At 35.4% G+C, this 25049-nt stretch overlaps 1 protein-coding gene across 5 annotated transcripts in view; it reads left to right on the top strand.

Annotated features, from left to right (window-relative positions):
* The window catches only part of LOC148653429 (formin), a 144818-nt gene that overhangs the window by 42719 nt on the left and 77050 nt on the right, over nucleotides 1-25049 (top strand). For all 5 annotated transcript variants that reach the window (XM_088648416.1, XM_088648417.1, XM_088648418.1 and 2 more), the window contains 2 exons: nucleotides 7859-8664; nucleotides 16367-16508. In XM_088648416.1, coding sequence (XP_088504542.1) covers nucleotides 7859-8664; nucleotides 16367-16508 — 948 coding nt within the window. The remainder of the gene's footprint in view (nucleotides 1-7858; nucleotides 8665-16366; nucleotides 16509-25049) is intronic.

Genomic DNA, 25049 nt, shown 5'->3' on the forward strand with positions numbered 1-25049 from the left:
CTTTTAAGCCAGAGCTCTCACGATAGCTTAATGGGGAGAAGCTAGCAGCTATTTTTGTCATTAGAATAGAGTTTATTCAGATAAGCTATGCTGACAGTCAAAGCTCTAAACACCCTGAGTAGTAAGCCATTGCAGTCTGAGAGTAATCACAAAAGCACTGTGAAGTGTCTAAGGCATTTTAGGAGGACATTTTGTGTGGGCTGTTTGTCATTTGGAAGCAGTAATTTGCTATAAATCAGCCACATTTTCTCAGAACCTTAAGGTTACCTCAGTGTCTGTCTCTAATGAAGAAGGGATTTGTGGAACAAACATTCAAGATGTTGGAAAAGTAATGCTGTATGTCCCATCAAACTGCCTGGATATTATTACATTTTATTGTTTTTTAAAGAAATTAGCTTGGCTAGAAATCAGAAAACAAAACCACTGGAATTTGATCATACATAAAGCAAGAGTTTCTGGAGTAGTTCCACATGATGTGTGGTTTTTAAATATACAGCACTTCTTCACAAGAGGGCTCTTTATGTTATGTCCTTCTATTTCTACAAAGGAAAACATAATAACTTCAGACCTGTTTAATATACTGTACCAAATATAGTAACATTGACTTTACATACTAATTAAACATTTCATGAGATGTCTTATTGAGACATCAAGTCCTGACATTCTTTACAAGCTGGGAAGATGCAAGTTAACATTTTACATATTGTTTCAATGGAATAGAACATTACACGGGATTAGATGATTAAGCCACTTGTTGCTTAATTTAAATTATATTATATAATTATAATTATACAATATTATTATATTATATTTATTATTATTATATCATTATTATTATTATATTTAGCTCTTATTTGTTTAATCTATTTTTCTAACTTTGCCTGTTTTTTTAAGTTCCATTTTATCTTAATAAGTCTGCAGTCATTTCTTATTTATTGTTATTTTAATCAAAATAATTATTATTTTATTATTTGTCTTTTTATTGCTTACTAGTGTGTACCATTACATCTACTTCAAGACAAGGGCTGTGTAAAAATGGCATAATTATCTTTCATACTACACCTTTACTTTTTTTACATCCATTCCTCTGGAAATGCAGGGGAGTGGATGTACAAAAGGGAACAGTTCGAAACATTTCCCTGTTTTAATTCATCTATCAGACTGCCTGTCCATTCTTCTGTCCACAGTGGTAAAACACTAATGAACCTGAACTTTATTGCCATACAGTATGTAACATGTACATGTACTGGTACAACGGAAGTCTTACTTACAGAAAGTCTCTCTATTGTTATAATAATGTAAAAATTACATTATTACAAAATTACATCAAGACAACATACAAACAGTAGACAATGTACAAGTAAACAAGTAAACAATTTGAATGTAAACAATGCAGACATGTAAACAATGACTGCAGATGTGCAATAAATAAGTATGGTCCGAGGCCAAATGTGTTCGCCAATCGCACTGCTTCTGGATAGACGTTATTGAAGAATCAAGTGGTAAATGTCCGTATGCTCTTGTATCTCTTGCCTGAGGGCAGTGGGGTGAAGAGCTCATTCCCGGGGTGGTGACTGTCCTCTGTGATGGCCAGAATTCTACCACAGCAGTGGTCCTCATAGAGCTGTTTAATCTCTGTGAGACCAGGGCCGATGATCTTCTGTGCCACATTCATCATTCTCTGCAGCTGGTGACTGTTTCCACTTCCGTTCCATCAAAACCGAGTGGGATGTGAGTGTGCGGCCTGTGCCTCTGAAATACACAGCAAAGCTGAAAGTACTCTAGCTTCATATGAAATTATCTGTGATGTGTCAGATACAGTATGTTTTATGAAGGAAATTGAAGTATATTATTAGCTCTTTTGTTTTAATCACATTCAAGTCCAGGTTATTGCTATGACACCACCTCAGCACCTGTATGACTTCATCCCTGTAAATGGACTCGTCATCATCGCTGATCAGGGCTATTATGGTGATGTCATCTGAAAATTTAATGATGCGGTTGCTGCTGTGTCTTGCTGTGCAGTTGTGAGTGAATAGGGAGTACAACCTTGGACTCAGACAGCAGCCTTGTGGGCTGCCAGTGCTCAGGGTGAGTGGTGTTGATGCTTTATTACCTATATGCACCACCTGTGGTATCTCGATTAGTAAGTTCAGCAGCCAATTGCAGACAGAGTTGCACAGTCCTAGTCCCCTGAGCTTTGTCACCAGTTGGCTGGGTTATGATGGAATTGAATGCTGAACTGTAGTCCACAAACAGCATTCTCACATATGAGTTCTTAGTGTCCAGGTGGTCCAAGGCTGTATGTAGAGCTGGGGAGACAGAATCATCCACTGATCTGTCGTTCTGGTTGGTGAACTGCAAGGGGTCCAGGGACTCTGTAATGGAACAGTTGATGTGTGACAACACCAGCTTCTCCAGATATTTAATCACCACAGATGTTAATGCTACTGGGAAGTAAATGTTCAGGCACATCACTTTTGCCTTTTTGAGGATTTGTGATCACCAAATGATCTACTTCAATTTCCTTCATAAAACATACTGTATCTGACACATCACAGATAATTTCATATGAAGCTAGAGTACTTTCAGCTTTGCTGTGTATGCTCTGTCTGGGAGCTGCTCTGGGCAGCTTTTTATATATGTTTTAGGAGTGGTTAAGTTCTAGAAATAGATTTAATCTCGGTAGTTCATTATTATAAGTAGAAATTACTGTACATTATACAGTATTTATCTTCATCAAATATTATTTTGTCTTTTTTTAAATTTCCTTAACTACTTCTACAGTATTAGCTAATACTAATTAGCTAGTATCATCTGTGAAATTGATTCGTTTGCCAGTTGTACTGGAATGTGGGTCTTTGATGTACATTTCAAAGAGCCATTTCCTAAACCCTTGATGGCTTATTTTTTAAAGATTTTTTAACATACCCTATGTTGAATATCCAATGTTATTAAGTTGCCAATGACTCTAGAGTTCAATAAAAGAATATTCTTTTTTCATTCACACAAAGAAAACCCTTGCTGTTTGTGCACCTTGATTGTGCCTGATATTCATTTTTTTTTTTAGTGGCACACAATTCGCATCCTTTTGGGAGACAAACTCTGGCCAACGTCCACCTCTATTCTGTAATCTAATGTCTTTCAACTTGGATTCCTATCCCATCGGACCAGATACCCAGAGTTTAATTTTTTTTATCTCCTGTTTAACCTGAACTGTGGAAACATAATTATTTATTATTTTTGTTAAGAGCATAAAATTAAATTCATGCTGAAGAAGAGTTATTTTCTCAATTTTATGGGATTTCTAGTATTTGCCATTGGTTAACAAGATACTTTACTGTTTCAGTATCATATTGGTATTATATTTTCCTTTTTTATTTACAGTACAATTTGGAAAGCATTCATGTACAAGAGGATATCTAAAATATCTAAGAACATGCTTTATTCAGCCTTTTCTATTTTGCTTTGGAGATTTAATGGGAAGATTAAACAAATTAAATAAATGATATTAGTGCCTGCTTCTAAATTAAAAAGTCTAAGTAACTGAAATATCAGGGATTGTTTTTGCTAGTTTGTACTGTAAAGAAAATCCCTTGTGGAGTAATATTTAATTAAACAGAAATCAAGTCATGAGTGTTTAATATGCCATTCATGCCAAACATTGAATATTTTAAAAATACCTCAGATTAGAAATATGAAGGTTTGGCATTAACTGAAGCCTTTTTCAGTGTTATTCATTCATCTAGTCCTTGATTGCTACTGAGACCTGTCTTAAAGCCAGTATAAATTATGCAATGTCTGTGATCTGTTCTATTGTTATTCTTGGATTTTCAGCTGTGAGCTTTATTATAATTCAAATGAATGCCTGACATAGTAAACAGGTGGCAGTTTTGTATGCTGAGCAACTGTGACACTCCATAGGAATTGCTCTATATAATTTTGGATTTACTCAAGGCAACACAGTAGTCAAGGTTCTGCATCCTGGAAGGAAGAGAGTACTTATTTTGTTATTGAACGAACATCCTACAAACACAAGGTGCTTATTGGGAAAATTTAAGGACATTTCCTTACATGAGAATAATGTTTTACTGCAGTCCAGAAAAAAATGCTTACTTTAATGCTGTAATGGTCTCCAGATGCAGTTAGTTAATCTTCTGCCAGTATTTTGCATGAAACAAGATTGGGTTCCATAGTTCATAGTTTAGGGATACAAAGACCATTAAAATCTGTATGTATCCAAAGAATCTATTTATTTAAAACGTGCGGTCAGAGCTGTCTTATCCTTAGTTTCAAGGTTTCTATTATTTTTTAATATATGGGATTGCGTAACCTTGTGAATTACTGTCTTACCACAAATCTGGTCATATTTATTGTTCCTTTTCTGAAACATAGTGTTTTTCCAGTTTTACAAGAGAAGCAAAGGGTGGTCAATGAAAGTTTGTGTAAACGTATTTGGTCTGGAGTGTACTGTAGTTTAAAATCTGCTATTCTCTTTATGCTATTCTTGTGTCTTTTTGCCCAACTTGTTAAAAAATGTAAATAATGTAAATGTGTGAGGACACAAGGCTTCAACTTTGTTGGCCACTGGAAACCTTGCCCAGGGAAAGGACATCTGTACAGACATGATGGATTGCATCAATGGGCATCAGTCACCCTGGCACAAGAATCCCGAAAGAAATCCAGAAACATTTAAATTTAAGTGGAAGGGGAGAGAAACCACAGAAAATCCCAAGAGCAGTTACATGGAAAACAAAAACAAAGGGGAAACCTAAGGGAAAAATCCAAATGCAGAACCTAGTGTTAACAAAGTGCTTATGATTAAATGCTAGGACAGAAACATGGCTAACCAAAAATAATGTACAGTAGATGAATGTGATAGTGAACACACACTGTACTGAAAAGAAGAGGGGAGTATTCAGGCTCAGGAACTAAAGCATTATTTGAGCATTTCCGAATCTGTACTGCAATTTATTCTACACTATTTTATGAAAAAAAATATATGTGGAAAAGAAGCAGTTTTTATGGGAGACTTCAATTTTCCCCACATAGATTGGGACAAAAACCAGAATGGTGGCATGGATAATGACTGCTTTTTTATACAGTTCGTCAGAGCACCTACAGTCAGAGGCTTTATAGATTTTGTTTTTTTTCAGACAGTCAAGTCAGAGAATCAAACAGTGGTGAGAGAACTATTAGGGAACTGTGATCAGAATATGGTGAAATTTGTACTAAAAAATACTATTTAAGTGTACTTGCTGAGTCCTAATCAAAAGTTTACAATGTTCAGAAAACAAACTATGAAAGAATAAGACAGAGAAGTAAAGTGGGATAAATAAATATGAAATCTTTTGAAAATGTATAGCGACAGTTTAAACAGAATATAAAAAAAGGATTTTAGAAAGGCCTAGAGAGAAAGGGAGAAAATATATTTTGGTGCTGCAAAGTAAAAAATAAATGAGAATTAACCTAAAATATACCTGGAAAAACAATGGAAGATTTCTAGAAACAAAATTAAAATTCAGATGATGATAAACAACATGTCTCAGGCTGCAGAAGGATGAAGTTCTTTTTCAAACTACTATCAGCATAGAAGAAGTAGTAGTGTTCATAAATGACAAATTAAAATGATGTAATTTCTGATGTACTGTACCACAGGGATCTGTACTAGGACCACAGCTTTTCCTACTGTAATTTATATCATTGCTTTAGATTCTGGTATGTTTAGTAAATTATTGAACTTTACATATCATACCAAATAATGGAGATTAGCAAATTGAAAGTGCTAATGCACCTGATAGTTCATTATCCTATAGACTTGCTTGACGTACAGTGACATGTGACAAGGGACAGGTGCTTGATTTTAGAAATGGCACTGAAGTAAAGTAATCAAAACACTGTCTCATGAAACTAGAATGCCCTCACTAAACTAAAGTAAGTTTTGCTTTCTCAATTTTTAATTATCCTTGTTCACTGTGAATTATGCTTTTAATTGAGGTCAGTTGTTTGTACCATTGGTTTTAAACTTCCAGTTTATTAGTTTCCCCTGAGATAAAGATTGTGGCAGAGATGTTGTGCAGCCTGAGTAATTTGTCATCATCTTGGATTGCGTGCATGACTGACTTGTTTTAAAAATTAAACTTGATGCTGACATTCATAAACATACAGATCTTTAAAGCTATACACTGGAGCTGGCGCATTTGATCTTTTTAAAATTTGTTCAGACCACATTAAAATGAAGAACATGTGTTAAATGTATTACAAAATTGTCTCTTTCCAAACCAAAGTCTAGTCTTTAATTTAACTTTGAATCTTGCTGCACGCATACCAAAATCCTGTGAACTGACTACATGTTAATTATTCTGGTACACTATGATTTAATAAATGCACAGCTAATTAGCTTGTTCTTGTGCTGTACAGAGAACATTGTAATTGAACAGAATACACTGGAACTTCAATATAGGTACTTTTTTCATTTTTTATGGAGAACAAATGTTGAATTCACACTCTCTTTAACAAAGGCACTTTTTCCAAGTTGCCTTAATGCATATATTATATAGGATATTGAGCTGTCGCTTTAAGTGTTCATAACAGTAATAAACCAGAATGCATGTTCAAGTATTGTAAATTAACTGTTTTTTTATTAATCCTAAAGTTCATACATTAGGTACAGACTGCACATGTTCGCATAGAAGGTAAAAGTCAAAGACACAAACAGTTGATTAGGAATTAATATTTCACAAATACAATCAACAAACACAGAAAAGAATTCCAGTGCCTGATTCTTAATGACATTGTGAACTATAACACAGTTTGTATCAGAGTATAATTTAAATGACCAAAACCAAATTATCTGTAGATTAATAGGCTCTTCAGCTCTAAGGACTACACCTCAAATAGATTAATACTGTAAATGCTTGCCAACTTTAAGGAAATCTGTTTTTATTAAAGCAGACAGGTACTGTAATTCACCTTGGACCATAAGACATGATGACTGATTGAAATGAATATGATCAAATGCATAATAGGATGAGATAAATGAAGGTACTTTTAAGACTAAATTATCACCACGGATAAGTAATATCCATGCACATTTGATTCATATCAGGTTTTAGTAATACATTTTATTTTATTATGATTATGCAGCTTGAAATGTTTGGTTAAGAAAGACTTAGTTCGATTAATGCTTTTAGTTCAGAGATTTATTTGAAATGTGTGTTTACTATACTGTCATCAGGTATCCCGAAAAGGAAATTGGAATGGAATTATATAACATCTGAATATGAAAGCAATTAATTTTTGACAGTTAAAGATATTTTTCAGAGAATGTTATCCTATTTATTGTTCAATGTGAAATGGAAAATCGCTAAATGGTTATTTTTTGTTTTCCCAAAAATAACATATAACACCATGAATATCTTAACAGAATTAAACTTCACAGTTTCTCTCCCACGCTAAAGTTAATTTCAAGTTAATAACTTGTATTATATAGTCCATTGTGATCTTGTCTTGTGTTACTTGTTTTTATTACCTATAATCTCCCATGTAGCACAGAGATACTAATTAAGACTATATAAAGAGTATTTATACCTACAGTAGGTATGCAGTAGCTATACTGTGCACAACAGATAAGGAAAATGCTAGATGTAAATTTTATAACTTACGCATTAAAAACATGTTTGAGAAGGTCAGGGGACACAATAAACCGTAATTTAATTAACCATGATGAATGCAGAGGAAAGGTTTTTATCTCTCTTATGAAACGTTTTTTGGTCAGCTTCTTCTGAGTTTGAAAATAACAGTGTTCATGACACAGACAGATAATATAACCAAGGAATAACTTTTCTTCCTTTCACAGGCAGAGTTTGAAATTCAGATCTTTCAAATACGGGGAGAACATGCTGAGTCTGTCGCAAAGCTTGAAGAGGTCATCGCGAAGCTCAAAAAAGACCTAGAAAACAGTGGCTGCCGAGAAGGGATTGAGCTCAGAGAGGCCTCTGTGTCTACTGAAGACGATCTGCCCCCAAAAACCTTCCGCAATGTGTGCATCCAGACAGACAGAGAAACCTTCATCAGGACTCCTGAAGAAGACAACAGAATTGCCCACAGCAACCAAAATGTACCTAAAAAACTTGACATTGAGTCCATAAACCTGAACTTTACGGGAAAAACGGAGCATGTCCCAGGATCAGCTCCACCCCCTGCTCCTCCTCTCCCTCATGGACAATCAGGACCACAGCCTCCCCCTCCCCCTCCCCCTCCACTGCCTGGTTCTGTGGCCCCACCTCCACCTCCACCCCCACCCCCGCCCCCTCCTCTGCCAGGGGCAGGACCCCCTCCTCCCCCTCCTCTGCCAGGGGCAGGCCCCCCTCCTCCCCCTCCTCTGCCAGGGGCAGGACCCCCTCCTCCCCCTCCTCTGCCAGGGGCAGGACCCCCTCCTCCCCCTCCTCTGCCAGGGGCAGGACCCCCTCCTCCCCCTCCTCTGCCAGGGGCAGGACCCCCTCCTCCCCCTCCTCTGCCAGGGGCAGGACCCCCTCCTCCCCCTCCTTTCCCCGGAGGCCTTGCTTTTCAATTGATTGAAAAGGCACCCCGGAAACCAACACTGGAGCCAACATGCCCTATGAAGCCCCTCTACTGGACAAGGATTCAGATCCAAGAAAGCAAGTAAGTGCCTATACTATACATTGCTTGAGCTCCACATTCCTTGCAGTTCTTATCTCTGCATGTAAAAAATAAAACTGCACATCTGAGGCACAGCCTTTTATCAAAATGTTCAGCTCTGTTTTCGACAAGTGATTTGGCGCTTATGTTCTCTCATTGTGACCCTCATTACTGCAGTCCGAATAAGGTTAATGAAATATGAATAAGGAATTTTACATCATAAAGTATTTATTTTTTATTTAATTTTAGCATTTCTAACTGTTCAATTAGCAGCTGGAAAAAAAAATCCCCAAATCTGTCATAATTGATTGAAAAACAAGATACAGTATGACATAGAAGGGCCAATTCAGAACAACCAATTTAGCCAACTTGTATTTGGAGTTTGGAGGAAATTAGATCACCTGGTAAAAATCCATCCTAAACATACAGGCTATACACAGACAGACTCCCAGGGCAAGAATTGAATCCAGTAGTGGAACTAACCACCTGTTTATCCACCTGTCTTCATAATTGTGGTGCACAAATTGAATGCACTTAAAATACAAACCCACCCTTATAATAGCATGGTTTCTAAATTCCTCTCAATCAAAATAATTTTAATCTTTTTAAGTGCCCTGAAGAAACTGGAATCAACTAAACATCTTTAAATTTGTAGTAGTTCAGGTGGGTAGCTGCGTCAGCACGCGTAGGCTGCAAAGGAACAAGTAATAGGTTTATTCCATGCTGAAAAAAAGAAGAAAGAAAACACAACATTTTGGCCGTGGAGCCTTCTTCAGGTGTGTTCAGGTGTGTCAGGTCTTCTTCACACACCTGAAGAAGGCTCCACGGACGAAATGTTGTGTTTTCTTTCTTCCATCTTTAAATTTGTTAACATTTCCCCATATTTTCATAGATGAGAAAAGCAGGACAGCTCCCAGAGCACTACAGTACATTGTAGACCAGGCTGATGATGTCCTATAAGTGGGTGACCACAGTTTCATTTTTTACAACTTTAACAGCTTAAGCTGGTGTTGACAAGCATAAAATCAGTTTAGCATTTAACTACAAGTTGATACATCCTGTGATCCAAGTTAATGGATTTTGCAGAAGGAACTTCTGTGGCAAATTATAGAAAATATGTTTTAAACAATGCCCGGCAAGAAGACTAACGTCTGTTTTATGGGCCTTATCAAAATATACTTAGTTGAATAGAAAAGATTAGCTTGTGGGCTTTATGAAAGAATTGGAAGTGAGAAAGAAATAATTTACTACCAGTGCTGGTGAATTTGCATTTTATGCCCTTTAAGGTTAAAATGTTCTAATATTGCAGTCATAAATCAAATGCAAGGTTATTGCACAGTCTTCTCAGAATTCTGAAAAGAATTCTGTCATTTTAGTCATGCACATGGTATTTGAAATTGGAACTAGTCCAAACAAGCTAACCTTGGCAGTAGTTTATTATTTGTTTCATATGTGTCACTAATATATTATTGTATATACAGTATATTGGCAAAGGAGTAACAGTAGCTAGGCTCATGTTCTTCTCCAACAAACCTCAATGGGTCCATTGAGGTGAAGCTAGAGAATTATTCTGAATGAGAATTATTAATGAGGCCCTTTAAGGTGCAAGCTGAAGAATTATTTTATTAGTTTTTTTTATTTCAAGCGGTAAGTAATATTTACATATTATTTTACGTTTAAAATGGCAATGACCTGAATCATAAGATCATAAAATCCTTAGTTCCTTATGAATAAGCACATTTGCAGTAAATGGTGGTGGAGGTGGGGAGTCCCCATTACCTGTAAAGCGCTTTGAGTGGAGTGTCCAGAAAAAGCGCTATATAAGTGTAAGCAATTATTATTATTATTATTATTATTATTAAATGAAATGGTAATGGAGCATTCGATTTCTTTGTATCATGACCTGCACTGGGATTTTGGACAGGAAATGATCAGCAGAAGTTGCATTATTTTGGAGTTTTAATGAATTGAATGCTGAAGATTAGATAGTAGTCCACATCATAAACTAGCATCCCAGAGTGCTTTAAGGTTTGCTCTTTCATACAGAAACAAAATCCATGTTGTTTACTATTTGACCCATTCTCAAGTCATCATGTTTCTATAATTTCGCCTGCAACTCATAACTGGCAACCCACTGAAGTTAAGCAGGTGGGATAATGCCCAACTATGAACTGACTTCATCCTTCTGTTCTCCTCACCACTAATAGCTGGTGTGTGGTGAGCATACTGGTGCACTATGGCTGCTGTCGCAATATCCTGGTGGGCGCTGCACATTGGTGGTGGTGGAGGGGATCCCCATTACCTGTAAAGCGCTCTGAATGCAGTGTCCAGAAAAGAACTATATACTGTATGTGTAGGGAATTATTATTAGAATAAATTGTGTTCATGGTATTTTGTGAAAATAATGTCCTATATGAGTTATTTATCTGTTTTATTAATTGAAAACTGTTTTATGAATATGGTTAATCTTGAAATTCGTCAAATTTTAATTAGAAACAATATCTGACATTTGTGTAGTGGCTTCTTTTTCCTACCAGTAAATTGATTACCTTTTTTGCTTTCCAGCTTGTGTCTTTGTTTTTTTTTACATACCTGTAACTGTATGCACTTGAGTTCATATTGTTCAATAATGGTATTTTGGCTTGTGTTCTCAATGTAAGTTCAACATTGAATTTTTCAGTAGTTCCACTACACTTATACAGGATAACAACAGATTATCAGAGCTAAAGGATTTATATTTCAAATAAACTACCTTAGCTTTGGAAGAACATGTATCCAAACAAAATCAGGTTCTTACAATAGTGAAGAACAAAGTCATTTTTGGTGTCTTTGGAATATATGATTGTATTGTTGTCACGATTATAGTCCCCCCTCCTTAAGGGTGCTCCAGCCCTTTCACTTAAGACTTTATTCTGCGCACCTGATTCCTATTCCCAGCCCACCTTAAAAGCCAGGCGCTGACGCTCATCCGGGCTCTGCATCTGGTTTCCGTACCGTGCGAGTCCGGGACCTTGAAGCGCCTGGTCCCGTTAAGGTTTTAATCTCTGTTCCCGTTCCCATTCCCTGTCCGCCGGTTCCGACCCGGTTTCTGGTTTTAATTCCTTGTTTTGATGGATCTCCTGGTTTTGGACTTACCCATTTGTTTTGGATACTCTCTAAGGATTACTCTTTTGGCTTGTTCGCCTCGGCCACACCTCCCCCGTGCACCAGCGCACCTTGGACACGCCCCCCTGTCTTCAGCCCCGTATTCCTGCATGACGTTTCCCTAGTGTTTCCCCACTTCTTCGGATTGTGTCGTCCGCATAGGGTCCGGAAAGAACTGTTCGTTACAATTGTATTTTAAATTGTGTAAAATTTTGAATGAGAAGGGGGATTTACTCTGTGTGATGCTTTGAAATCTTTATTTGCACTTTCAATAGCTCATGAAACTTATTTGGTAACAACTGCAAAATGTTTTGACTTTAAATGTTTGACTATACTGTACATTTATACATATATACAGCTAATTAAGCAGCATGTGACATCATTACTACCTCAATCATTAGTAAGTGGAACAACTTTCATGCTATGCATAACATTTTCTGGTCCAAGACATGAAAAAACCAAAAGATTTTGAAAATATTCAGTCATGAAATTATTTAGTACTTTATTGGCAATTTCGAAATTCTTCCAAAACCTCTTGGTGTTCATAGCCGCCCTGTTTGGCATTGTCTCTGCATGTTTCTCACATTAGCCAGAGATACTATTGCATGCTTCCTCAGTGGTGTACTCCAATCAGTCTTTGTTCTCTGCTGGTGGCAGTATCTTAAACCATATTACAGTCATGTCCATTGTGTACTGTTTGGTTTGTGGGTTGGCTGTTCAAGTCATCTTCTGCAAAAGTGCTTTTACAGAAGTTAAATAGCTTAAAACAAGCAGTCTTCATTGCAAGAAATACATTTCTGCCTATCTACAGCTAGCTTGCGAACTTTAGCATACATTGACAGCACCATAATTTGTAACCTATACATTTAATGATTAAAACAGTGTATGCAAAATGGCATATTGTTATTAGGCAAAGGAAGTACTACTCTCATCATTTAGGTTAATAAGCTAAAAGTTTAATATTGTACTGTTATCTATCACTTTAGTGGACAGAACAAATGACCATTTTAAACTGGTACAAACTATCAACAAAAACTTCCCTTTATTAATCTCACTTTTTTTCTGCATAATATTTTCTTATTCTCAGAATAATTTAAACTTTTTACAGGGATTCTAGATAACATGCAGTAATCAACAATTCCTTTGCCTTTTCTACACCTAACAAACAGCTGATTATCTGTCATTTACAGTAGGTCCTCTAGATCTCAAATCATATTTTGTCTTCTTTAAATACTGAACAGTAGAATATGTTAATAATTTAAGCAGTTTGTCCCATGATTGTTTTGCCTGTAATGTCTATGTGTATAAGCATAAAATGCTATGTTGGTGCACACTCTTTAGATATCGGCTGGCATCAGTGGAAGATTATTATAAGCAAAATCACGTAAGGTACAGGTATAGGTATATAGTTTGTTTATTGGTTTTCCTGTTCAAATTTTTTTTTATGGTCAAATTAAACTATTTAGAATATTTAGAATTTGCCTGTTTTGAATTTGATTTTCAGGAGATTTCTATCAAAACTGCTAGCTAATGCTGAGCACCTCGATTTTCATTATTCAAACTGAAGTTATTACCATCTATACTGATGAGAACGAAAATATTTTGAGTTAATTGTTAATTAGTTTGTGAACAGTTGAAGACTTTATACTGATATTTATTATAGAATGAACTGAGATTTATTGTATAAGCTGGGATTTAAAGTAAAATATTTGTATTTGGAAAGCATGTATTTTTACTTGATAGTATACAAAAGAGAAAAGACCTTAACCTGAAGCTAAAAACTAAGATGTAAGATTTTTGAAGAGTAAGGGCTGTTGCACAGTGAAAGGAGATAGCACTGACAGTGTTCCTGTCCCATTTTCTATTCTGAAAGTGAGCCTAATAACCTAACCTTAATACCCCGTGTTGCTCAGTCCTGGGCCTAGCAAGACTGCCACCTAGTGTGATGCTGATGCAGTTCAATAGTGCTTTGTAAGTTTTTATCCCTTTTGTATTCTTTCCTAAGCTTCAATATAATAATAATAATAATAATTGCTTAAACTTATATAGCGCTTTTCTGGACACTCCACTCAAAGCGCTTTAAAGGTAATGGGGATCCCCTCCACCACCACTAATGTGCAGCATCCACCTGGATGATGCGACGGCAGCCATAGTGCGCCAGAACGCTCACCACACATCAGCTATCAGTGGGGAGGAGAGGAAAGTAATGAAGCCAATTCATAGATGGGGATTATTAGGAGGCCATGATTGGTAAGGGCCAATGGGAAATTTGGCCAGGATGCCGGCGTTACACCCCTACTCTTTTCAAGAAACACCCTGGGATTTTTAATGACCACAGAGAGTCAGGACCTCGGTTTTACGTCTCATCCGAAGGACGGCGCCTGTTTACAGTACAGTGTCCCCATCACCATACTGGGGCATTAAGACCCACATGGACAGCAGGGTGAGCGCCCCCTGCTGGCCCCACTAACACCTCTTCCAGCAGCAACCTTAGTTTTTCCCAGGAGGTCACCCATCCAGGTACTGACCAGGCTCACACCTGCTTAGCTTCAGTGGGTTGCCAGTTGTGAGTTGCAGGGTGATATGGCTGCTGGCCGTAAAATCATAAAAATATGATTTTTAACAAGTAAATTTTGTCCGAGAATGGAGAGCTGCATTTTTTCGTTGTTTTTGTCAGAGATTTTAAAGTAGTAGATTCTGTATTCATATGTCCAATTTGTAATGTATAGTTTTCCCTTGTATTGAATTGTATTAAACTGACTTTTAATACGAATGATACTTAACAATGTTAGTATGTGATATATGTTGCTCTTTTTAAAATTCCGAATACTGTGATTAGTTTAAAAATATGTACAGTACATGGGGAGTAAAAAAGGTGTAGCTTGCCATGTTTGTCTATTTATTTGAAATAGATCAATTTGCATTTTTTGCATTGAAAGGTACAGACTAAATAGAAGATGAACAATGAAACAGAATATTGGACACATACGTTTTTTAATGATTTCTTTGTATAATGAAACAAACATGAGTATTTGTTTCTTGTTATATGACTTTCTTCATTATATCATTGTTTCCTCTGCTTCGTGTTTCTTTGCTATTGTTTTGTGTAAGTCATCTTATTAAAGTCATTCAAGTAGGTAGCTGCATCAGCATGCGTAGGTGCAAAAGAACAAGTAAAGGTTTATTCCATGCTGAAAGGCGAAGAAAAGAAACACAACATTTCAGCTGTGGAGCCTGTAAAGAAGTTGTGTGATGTGTGATGTGTTTCTTTTCTTCTCGTTTTAGCATGGAATAAACCTTCAACTTGTTCCTTTGCATCTTATTATTGTGTCTGTTAAATGATTATAAGAAAATAAATTAACAAAAGTCTAGAAGGACATTTAAGAAAAGTGTTGATGTATGTAAGTTCACACAAGGACATGATCTGAGCTGGTAGTATCTTTCATCCACATCTCATACAGATTAAGCAACAGCAGAGCCTGGCACAGAGGGAATTAACCACTAATTGCTGACCAGCATTGGAAATCACATTGACAAAGGTGGTGGGGGGTGGTGTGGGGGATAATTCTACCACAAACCTGGGGGTAATCTGTGGTTATTCTTCATGTTTACAGTACTTATTGCAATGGAATATGTACAAAGACATGGAAATGTGCATTTTATTTGTGTTTAGCCAATGCTTGATGTCTGAGATGTGGAATTCTGTTGTTTGGGCCTTACATAGCCATTAAAATCTAACAACCCATCTAACAATTGTCATGTATCTGTAACATTTTTGTGTTTTATAAAATACTGATGTAATTTGATTAATCTGAATCTATTTAAACAACAGGACATCTTGACTAAGTGATGTGTGGTATACGTCAGGACATATAGTACTTTTGTTAACTGAGTGTCTCTCATGATAGAAAGGATCAAACTTGCCCATAAAGGGAATATTAAGGTGAGGGACTCTTACCATCTTAAAGCTACTTTTCAAGCACATGATTCTCTGTGTTTGTCTTGTTACTTACTGTAGCAGTAGTGGAAATCAAAGTTTTCATAGGCCCACAAGAGCTGGTTTGAAACGCATATTGGCTGAAATGATCCAAGAATCAGACAAATCACATTAATTTGAAAGTCAGAAAGAAATAAAAAAGATTTTTTTATTTTCTTTATTTTTTATTTTTGAAGAAATAAAAAACATACAGTACATCAAAGTTTCTACGAATCTGTTTTGAAGGGGGATTAATATTGTGATGAAAATGTTATCTTTTTTAGTGAAGTGGTTTGTGGCTGAATACTACAACTTTCTTTCTGTGATGTACACTTTTATGGTTGGCATTTAAATTAAAATTTATGGTAGTATACTATGAATATATAATTACTCTCTTCTTTTCAATATTTATGGCATTTAGAGTTTTGTGTTTAAAAAGAATAGAATAGAATAGTTTGAAAATTATTTTAAATTTCTTGAACATTCAAATAGGGTAATCTATTTTTCAATTACAGATTTGTTACAGTCATTGCATTACTTTAAAATCTTACATTTAAACAAATTGTCCTCTTTCTGTCTTTCTAGGGATAACACATTATGGGGCTCCTTGGAAGAACCAAATATCATGGACACAAAAGAGTTTGAGGATTTGTTCTCCAAAGCCAGTCTGCAGCCCAAGAAAAAGCCATTGTCAGACTCTTACGAGAAAAAGGCCAAGGCAAAAAAGGTTGGTTGCAAAGATTTTTTTAATTTCTATTTTTTTTTGTCGATGGAACTATAATACTGTAGGTCACTAGTCAGAATCAGCAAAATTGCATAGCTTGGACCTCAACGTCTTATTTGAAACAAATAGCTCAACTTGCAAATATTTCTGCTAATACTCTTTACTGGACAGGAAATGTATGATGCTAATCCAGCAACAGGAGAGCAGGACCAAATGGAATAACTAAATCTAGAAGAACTTGAAGTGGTGTTTTGAGTTCAGTTCTTGGAGCAATAGGAGAAGGTAAAAATGTATAAGACAAGTATAGATGAGCAATTAAGGTTATTATTAAGGTATGTTGTATGATATGCCAGCAGCCATATTTTCCAGGGAAAAACTAAGGTTGCAGCTGGAAGAGGTGTTAGTGGGACTAGCAGGGAGCACTCACCCTGTGGTCCATGTGGGTCCTAATGCCCTAGTATAGTGATGGGGACACTATACTGTAAACAGGCACCGTCCTTCTGATGAGACGTAAAACTGAGGTCCTGACTTTCTGTGGTCATTAAAAATCCCAGGGCGCTTCTTGAAAAGAGTAGGGGTGTAACCCCGGTGTCCTGGCCAAATTTCCCATTGGCCCTTACCAATCATGGCCTCCTAATAATCCCCATCTATGAATTGCCTTCATTACTCTGCTCTCCTCCCCACTAATAGCTGATGTGTGGTGAGTGTTCTGGCGCACTATGGCTGCCGTCGCATCATCCAGGTGGATGCTGCACATTGGTGGTGGTGGAGGGGAGTCCCCATTACCTGTAAAGCGCTTTGAGTGGAGTGTCCAGAAAAGCACTATATAAGTGTAAGCAATTATAAATTATTATTGTACAGTAGATACTTATGCTTATGTCTTCTTTTATTATTTATTGTGCACATATCATTTTTATGCCCATAATCCTACTCAATGAATAGCTGCAGAAATATCCTTACATATTTGAAACATGTTGGAATATGGTATTTAAAACATTGTTTTGGTTTTTGATTCTAATATGTAAAAACTTGGAATATTTTATAAAATATATTTTTCTCTTGGCTTTGTAGAACTGTGAAGTACCTACATATATTAGAAGTTGCATATGTTAGATATCAGGTCAAGATGAGCTACAGTAAGAGTGTTTGTAGCTGTCAAGATTTAAGATAGTAACTCTGTTGTTATTGGGCTGTAAAAAACATAATTTCCACTAATGAAGTGTAGTGGATGGCTATAAAAACTTTGCCGTACGATGCAAATACAATTTTATGTAAAATTTCCTTTAGCATTATAGCATTAAAGTCAAAAGTTTTAACTGCTGATTGGTCACATGGCCTTGGACATGCTGTACATACTGTATTAAACTGGCATGAGTAACATAATTTAGCATAAAATGAAATAAACATACGGAATCCTGATAGATTGCAACCATAAACAGTACATTTAGATAATTGCAATTTAAATGGATTTTGGGATGCATGCCACACAGTAAACTCCACTTGTTTTGATTGTCTTGAGCTGAAGTATTAATGGACAGTTTTCCTGTTATAATGTCTGGGAATCCAGTAGTCTGGTGCCTTATACAAGAGCACTGTTTATCTTGGTATCTTTGACAGGACACAGAGTCAGCTTCAGTTGGTCCTTCTCACCTTAAGTAATATGAAAGGCTGTAATTATCTTACAAGGTTAAACATTTTAAATCTAGAAGTCTCTTAGTTAAACATATGAGAGCAGTGTTCACTGCTCAGTAAAATAGTAAGATATGTAGTTTTTGTACATTATTCTTGTTGGTATGCAATATTAAATCAACCACCAGAGGGCAAAAGAAACACATTTAAATTTCTGGTAAATTTGGAATCTGCTTTCCAATAACTGACATTTCAAATTTTTCTTTGATTTTACATTTCTTTGTGTCTGGGATGCAGCGCAGTGCTGTCAGTTTATTTATACTCATTTTTTTGCATTTAACTGTCCTGTTACTCAGCAAAAAATGCTAAAAACCTTCCATGTTTCCTAAGATTATTTGTAGCAAATTACATAGAAATTAAGCTTAGTTAGATCCTTGGACATTTTTAGTTGAAACTGAGTATCTAATATTATCTATCTGTATCTATTAAGTTACTGTGTGCCAGTATCAGCAGTATGTTCTACACTGAATTAATCACTAAGCTATGTTCTGATTTTGTTCCTTTTTGTTCCTTACAAACGCTGCATCCAAATTTATGTGCTGACTTCAAAACATTTGTGGGTGCTTCATTTGATTACTTTGTATTTAGTAATACATTTACAATTTATCAAAATATGTTGTTTATAGGTATTATGTGCATCTTTTTCAAAAAACAAACACAGTATCAGTTTGTCATCTACAAAAGACTAAGTGAGAATAATTGTACCAGTGCATACCTGCAAAATACAATTAATGGCATCTTAAAGTTGCTCTGTCATTAACATATCTAGATTGTGACTGATCTGTTGATCTGTTTAAATTCATTCTGACTATCAGGCAAAGCAGAACTAGGACTAAGTTGTTTCTTTGATTTAGCCCCCATACTGTAGGTTTTAGCTATCCCATTCCTAATGTGTGTAATGTCTCAAATGTTTTATACAGATGCAGCCATCTAGAATGTGCAATATGTCAGTCAGTATTCTGTTGAAGGCACTGCAGTAGCCCGGACTGCAGCACGTCATGGCATTTTTTATTTTTTTCAAATAATTTGATGTAGAGCTGCACTACTGGTTAAAACTCCTAGATGGCACAGTGAATCCTTAAAGTATTGCAGCTGCATGTGGTTGTCAGACAAATGTTTACAGTATTACATGTTTATTAACCAATTAGTGCTTTCCTAGGCTACTCATACTGTACGCATACTATACTAATGACAAACAATTTAATTAAATACAATGATTACATTGTTAAGACAGGATGTTTTTACCATATTGCTACCACAACTACAAATGTATAACACTTACAGAATTCTCCTTTTTTAATTACGTACAGTATATATTAGTGTGAATTATTAGTGTGTATAAATAGTAAATAGAAAACAGCTAATTTTATTATAGATTTTGATTTATATTATACATAGTGAATTTAAAACATATCATATTTAAAAGCATACTGTACAAACACATAAAAAAAAAGCAGTCGCCTGTAAGTTGTAAGTCGCCTGGTGTAAATTGCATTGTATAGTAGCTGATAGTTCAATATATTTAAATGGTTAATACTGGAATTTGCTCATGAGTTATGGTGTACCTCTCAAAACTTTTATTATATAACTTTAATGATAACTTTAATGATGGCATGAATAACAGAGGTGAAAATAATGTCATTTAGATTAAGGCTTTCTGCAAGAATGCTTCTAATATTATACTGCAGTTGATGTACAATTTGGATATCTGTGGATATTACTTTACAGGATTCATTAATGTATGTGAAACAATGGGAAATGTAGGTTTTTTTGTGCATGTATTTGGCTTGTGTCGTTAAATTAGAAGCTACATACTGTGGGGGAAATTTAAATTTTAAAATGATAGCTAGGCTAAATATTTTTATTTTTATATAGCACGTAAAATAGCACGTAATAATCAAGAAATATGATCATTAGTCGAAGAACAAATCAGATTAAATGAAGCTACCATTTCACGTTTACTTCATCTAACACAAATGACACCTATTGCTCTTCTTTGAGCAGTGAAGTGGTAAATTTGGTATGCCAAAACAGAGTGCAGTATACCACAGTTTGCTTACTGCTTACGCAGGTTTTGACATGCATTCTAGGTAGTTGCATCTCTACATAGTTGAGCAGCTGAGCAATACTGCTCAACTAGTATAGTGTCGTTAAGTTAAAAATACTAACAGGAGATGAGGCTTGTTGAATCTTTAGTTAAGTTTCTCCAAACATACCGGTTGAGACACAGCTGCCTAGCTCTTCATAGTGAAGCAACTCATTGACTGTGTTATTCTTTTCCTGACACAGTTAGTGAGTTTGTGCACCTTTAGAATTCAGACCCACAGTCATAGTCCTGATATATCAAGAGGGGCAGCAGTGTAAATGCCAAATCACGAAAAAGGCAAAAGAACAGCCTTTCTCTATTACATGGCTGACAATTTTCACTTTATGACTGTTGTGATATTTTAACACAGTTCTAAACATTTTGGGGAAAATGAATTATTCCACTACTTGCTAAACAATTAAAGCTATAATAATTAAATTAAGGGTCGAATTAACATGCTGTCACTTTTGAAAAGCATATTTGTTTTAACAGGAATTTCAGCATTTGTTGTATGTTATCTTGTTTTTTTTATATATGGAAACATATACTATAATGTTCTTGTCACGGGAGGCTCAGCGTTCGGGAATGGAGAACTCAGTCTCCCGTGTGGGTTTGTATTAAGACCCTGCGCAAGGCGGTTTATCCGGAGAGTTCAGGAGACAGACTTCGGGAAAGACAGAAAAGGTTTATTGTGATAACAGTGATACAGTGGTAATCCGTGCCATAGTGAAAAAGGGGAAAGATCCGATAACATCCAAATCCATTCAGGTCCAAGGGGTAACCAGGAATCAGTCCAGAACTCCAGAGCCGGGCAATCAATGAAGACAAAGACGGATTAAAATCCCTGGAAGGGGGAACACAGACAGGGAGAAACATGGCATCAGACAGGCACAGGACAAGGTGCTCCAAGCCCTGGGGCTCAGAGATCAGGACATGGGCATAAGGCCTATGTCCTCGAGCTTCTCCAGAGCTCGGTGATAGGCGAGCCTTCCGGCCGTCCATCTTCCAATGCTGAGCCAGGAATAGTGGGAGCGCCAGGCTTAAATAATGACAGACTAAACAGGGGGCAGGTGCACGAAATAAACTAAACTCCAAAAGATTCGGAGCACTCTTAAGTTACTCTTAAGAGGAGGGATGACGATCGTGACAGTTCTGTTGATATTAACAGTGTGTACAATATATTACACCGTTTGTGCTTTAATAAAGTGCATTTTCATGTGACAATTCCATTGTGTGTAAATGTATTTAACAAGAGGCTTGAGTGAGGATTAATTTAACACTAAATGATTCATTCATTGCTTTTGAAAAAATGTATTTCAACAAAACAAACCACAATATACAGGAATTCTGATATTCTTCTATGTTTTCATATTTTCAGATTTTGTGCTTTGTTTTAAAAGTGAGCAAGAAATATAAAAATATCCTTTAATATTGAAACTTACTTGTTAAGCAAGAGTGTCTTGGGCATTTTTTACATTTAGATACTTTAAAGCTTGACATCATGACACTTTGAAATGGAAATTAATATTTGTTGTATACACAATTTTCTGCACACATTCAAAGCAAAAAGCAAAAGACAAGTAAACAGATAATACAGCGACCACATCAAAGGAAGGCAGATAATTTCCATTTTAAGTTGCAAAGTTGTCACAGGTCTGAGCACTTATGTTTTTTTATTTAGTTTTTGGTGACATTTATTGTGACTTACAGTACACTATACTTTGATATGTCTTCATTTGCAGTATTGGATACTATAACTTCAGTTGGATATTTTGAATAAAATATTCAACTTAAAAATGTGTACTGTATCATTTTCACAAAATGGGACACCATACAAAGGGCATGGTACTGTATACAGTATAGTGCTTAGGGATCCTTTCTTGTGAAAAGTGCTGCATAAATTGAAGGAGCTATTGCTTTAAATTTACATTGAATTTGTTTTAATCTTTTGCATGTTCTCACGTAGTGTACATGTAGTGTGTTAAATGACCACCCAGAAAATGTAAGGTATTTATATTGATTTATATAAATATTATATTTATATTTATACTCTCAGGTGTCAGTGTTTTTGTAAAATCATTTGAAATAGTATTATATATACAATATATAGTATATGGCAGTTTAGTATTTCTGACTCAGAAATGCAAGGTAATGAATTCCCTTTGTGAGTTTCCAGTTTAGAAAACAGTTGATTAGCATAACTTCCTATTCATTCCTGTCATTCAGGAATGTCAAAATCAAATTCGGTCAGCATGTTTTCTGCTTTTCAGTTAATTTAGGATAAGTGTCTTGCTTAGAAGTTTTTAAGTTAACTTCTTCTAAAAACTTCTAAAAGCTGACTATAATTTCAAACAAATGCTGATACTAACTTGTCAGTCTGCACTTTATTTTTCTTACTAAAATGACAAAATAGAGTATCCATCTACTGTATACCGTATATATGACTATGTTTAAAATCATATACTTTAGGGTAGAGTTTTACAGTTTTATAAAGTTAATTTCAAATCTTCTGACCATCATGTTACATCTCTCAGGATCATTGGATTCATAATGTCACCATAGTGGTTAGTTGATAATACAAGAATAAACCTTTATTGATACATCATCTTAAGGTAATATACAACAAAACAAAGGTATAAACAAATATTAAATAGACAGAATTAAATGTTATAGTAATAAACTACAGTTTAAAAATGACCAAGTCTAAACAAAATAATCCTGTAAGAAGAATGCATTTTTTAAATGTGCATGTGTATTGCACTCTGCTGAGACCTTAGAAATAAGGTCAATGATACATTTATTTTCCATTGCCGAAGGTGTACAGTATATACAGTAAATGCTCCTACACTATGTCTTGCATTTCCACTGAGTTGTGTAACCACAAACTAATATATAAGTAAAGCATCTTTAAGTTAATACTGAAGACACCCTTTTCTATTTTTTTTACATTGTGAAAAAATCTCTAAATACTGAGCCCTTAAAAAACAAGGCTTATTTAAAATATTCAGAGCATCCCTTGAGGGAAAATACTGTATGGCTTCACCTTTAATACTACGTAACTATTTTTTTTTCTGTAAATACACCTTGTATTTCACTGTAAGGTTATGCTGTAGTTTGGTAAAGTCAAATTGTGCCTTTGGCACTGCAGGTCTAGCAGAATTTAAATCGTGGCGTCCCAGTGGTTAAACATTCTCTGTTGGCATGTCTGTACCTCTTATCTGGGTTGCAATCCTTCAGTGGATCAATCTCGGTGGGCTCCAGGTTGACACAGTCTGGTGTCAGTCATTTGAGCAGAGCTATAACTCTCCAACCAGTCTGGACACTTGGAAGAGGATTGTGAAAACAAGTGCAATGACATATGATACTAGATAGCCTTGGTTAGACGGAAAGCTTGTTTGCAGTGTTGTTGCTGCAGAAATGTAGTTCCTGTCACACTGAAACCTTTTTACTGGATTTTCATTCCCTTCCCCATTATTTTGACTTGAACATAGCAAATATCAATTTTCTAAAATGCCATGATTTAAATAAAACGAGGTTGGAACAGTTCACAATGGAGCTTCATAGAATACAGTAAAAGAATACTCTTTTAAAAACAGATTTGTATAAATGCAGTTTCTAGGATAAATTGCTACCCTCCAATCTTTTATCAGAGAAGTATTTAGAAAATATTTAATGTTGATTCATTAATAATGGTAAGACGATATCTATTTAGAATTACCTGTATATTCAGTTCACAATTTACAGTTATACTGTAAGTTATTTGAAAAGGTGTACTTTGAGGTGATGTGTAACTTTTAATAACTGCTTATCATTACAGTATACATGTAACTTGGAGTTGAAACTAGGTCTCTCTACAGTATGGACTATATAAAATATTTATAATTTTTATTTTTAATCTAAAATTAGGATTTCAATGGTAAAAATAAACGCATCTCTGTTAAAATGTTTACTTAATGTTATTTAATTTGAGCTTTTATGCAGTACTTTGTCAAGAGTGTTTTTTTTTATTCTATTCTATAAAGTAATGTCACAGCAACCAGATAATATTTGATTACCAGTCTGGATAAACCAATGTATAATAATACAATATGCATCTGAGAAGTATTGTAACACAAATACATCCTCAGTGAGGAATTTCAGACCTTGGTAGCTCTATCCTGTGGTTAACTGGAAAAGAGAGAAACTTGTAAACTTAGAATGTAAAAGAAAATTTGCCAGAAATTTCATTTATAAATGTCAGATAAACATAAGTTACTTGTCTGCATTTTCAAGGTTTAACCCTGATGTTTTGTCCTCTCTGTGGATCATGTTTAAAGATATACAGTTTTCAATTTTGCCTATGTATAGACTTTGATGTACATTCAGGGAAGTTGTATCACTTTGAGTGAATAAAAAACTTGTATTTTCTAACAAAGACTTATAGGTCTGAATTCTCCTTTATACATGTGAATTTTGCGTTATACCTTTGCATATAAAGCGATTCATACATGTGGATTTAATTTGGTATTAAGTAACATTTACCAAAATACATATTGCCACAATATACATATTAATTACATTGTGATCCTTAGGTAAGTCTGACAAAATGGCACGTGTGCAGATTACAGCAATGAGTGCTTTTCTATTGTCCAGATCAAAGTGAAAATGTTCACTGCCACCATTTTTTCACCTTCAAGCTCAAATCTGAAAATGCCATGTAATTTGTATCATGTGTCCTATCAAAGACCTCAGCTTCTCCAGAGTACTTTACACCAATGATTATCATTTCA

This window comes from Lepisosteus platostomus, chromosome 10 (assembly GCF_059453375.1).
Source record: "Lepisosteus platostomus isolate fLepPlt1 chromosome 10, fLepPlt1.hap1, whole genome shotgun sequence".
NCBI lineage: Eukaryota > Metazoa > Chordata > Actinopteri > Semionotiformes > Lepisosteidae > Lepisosteus > Lepisosteus platostomus.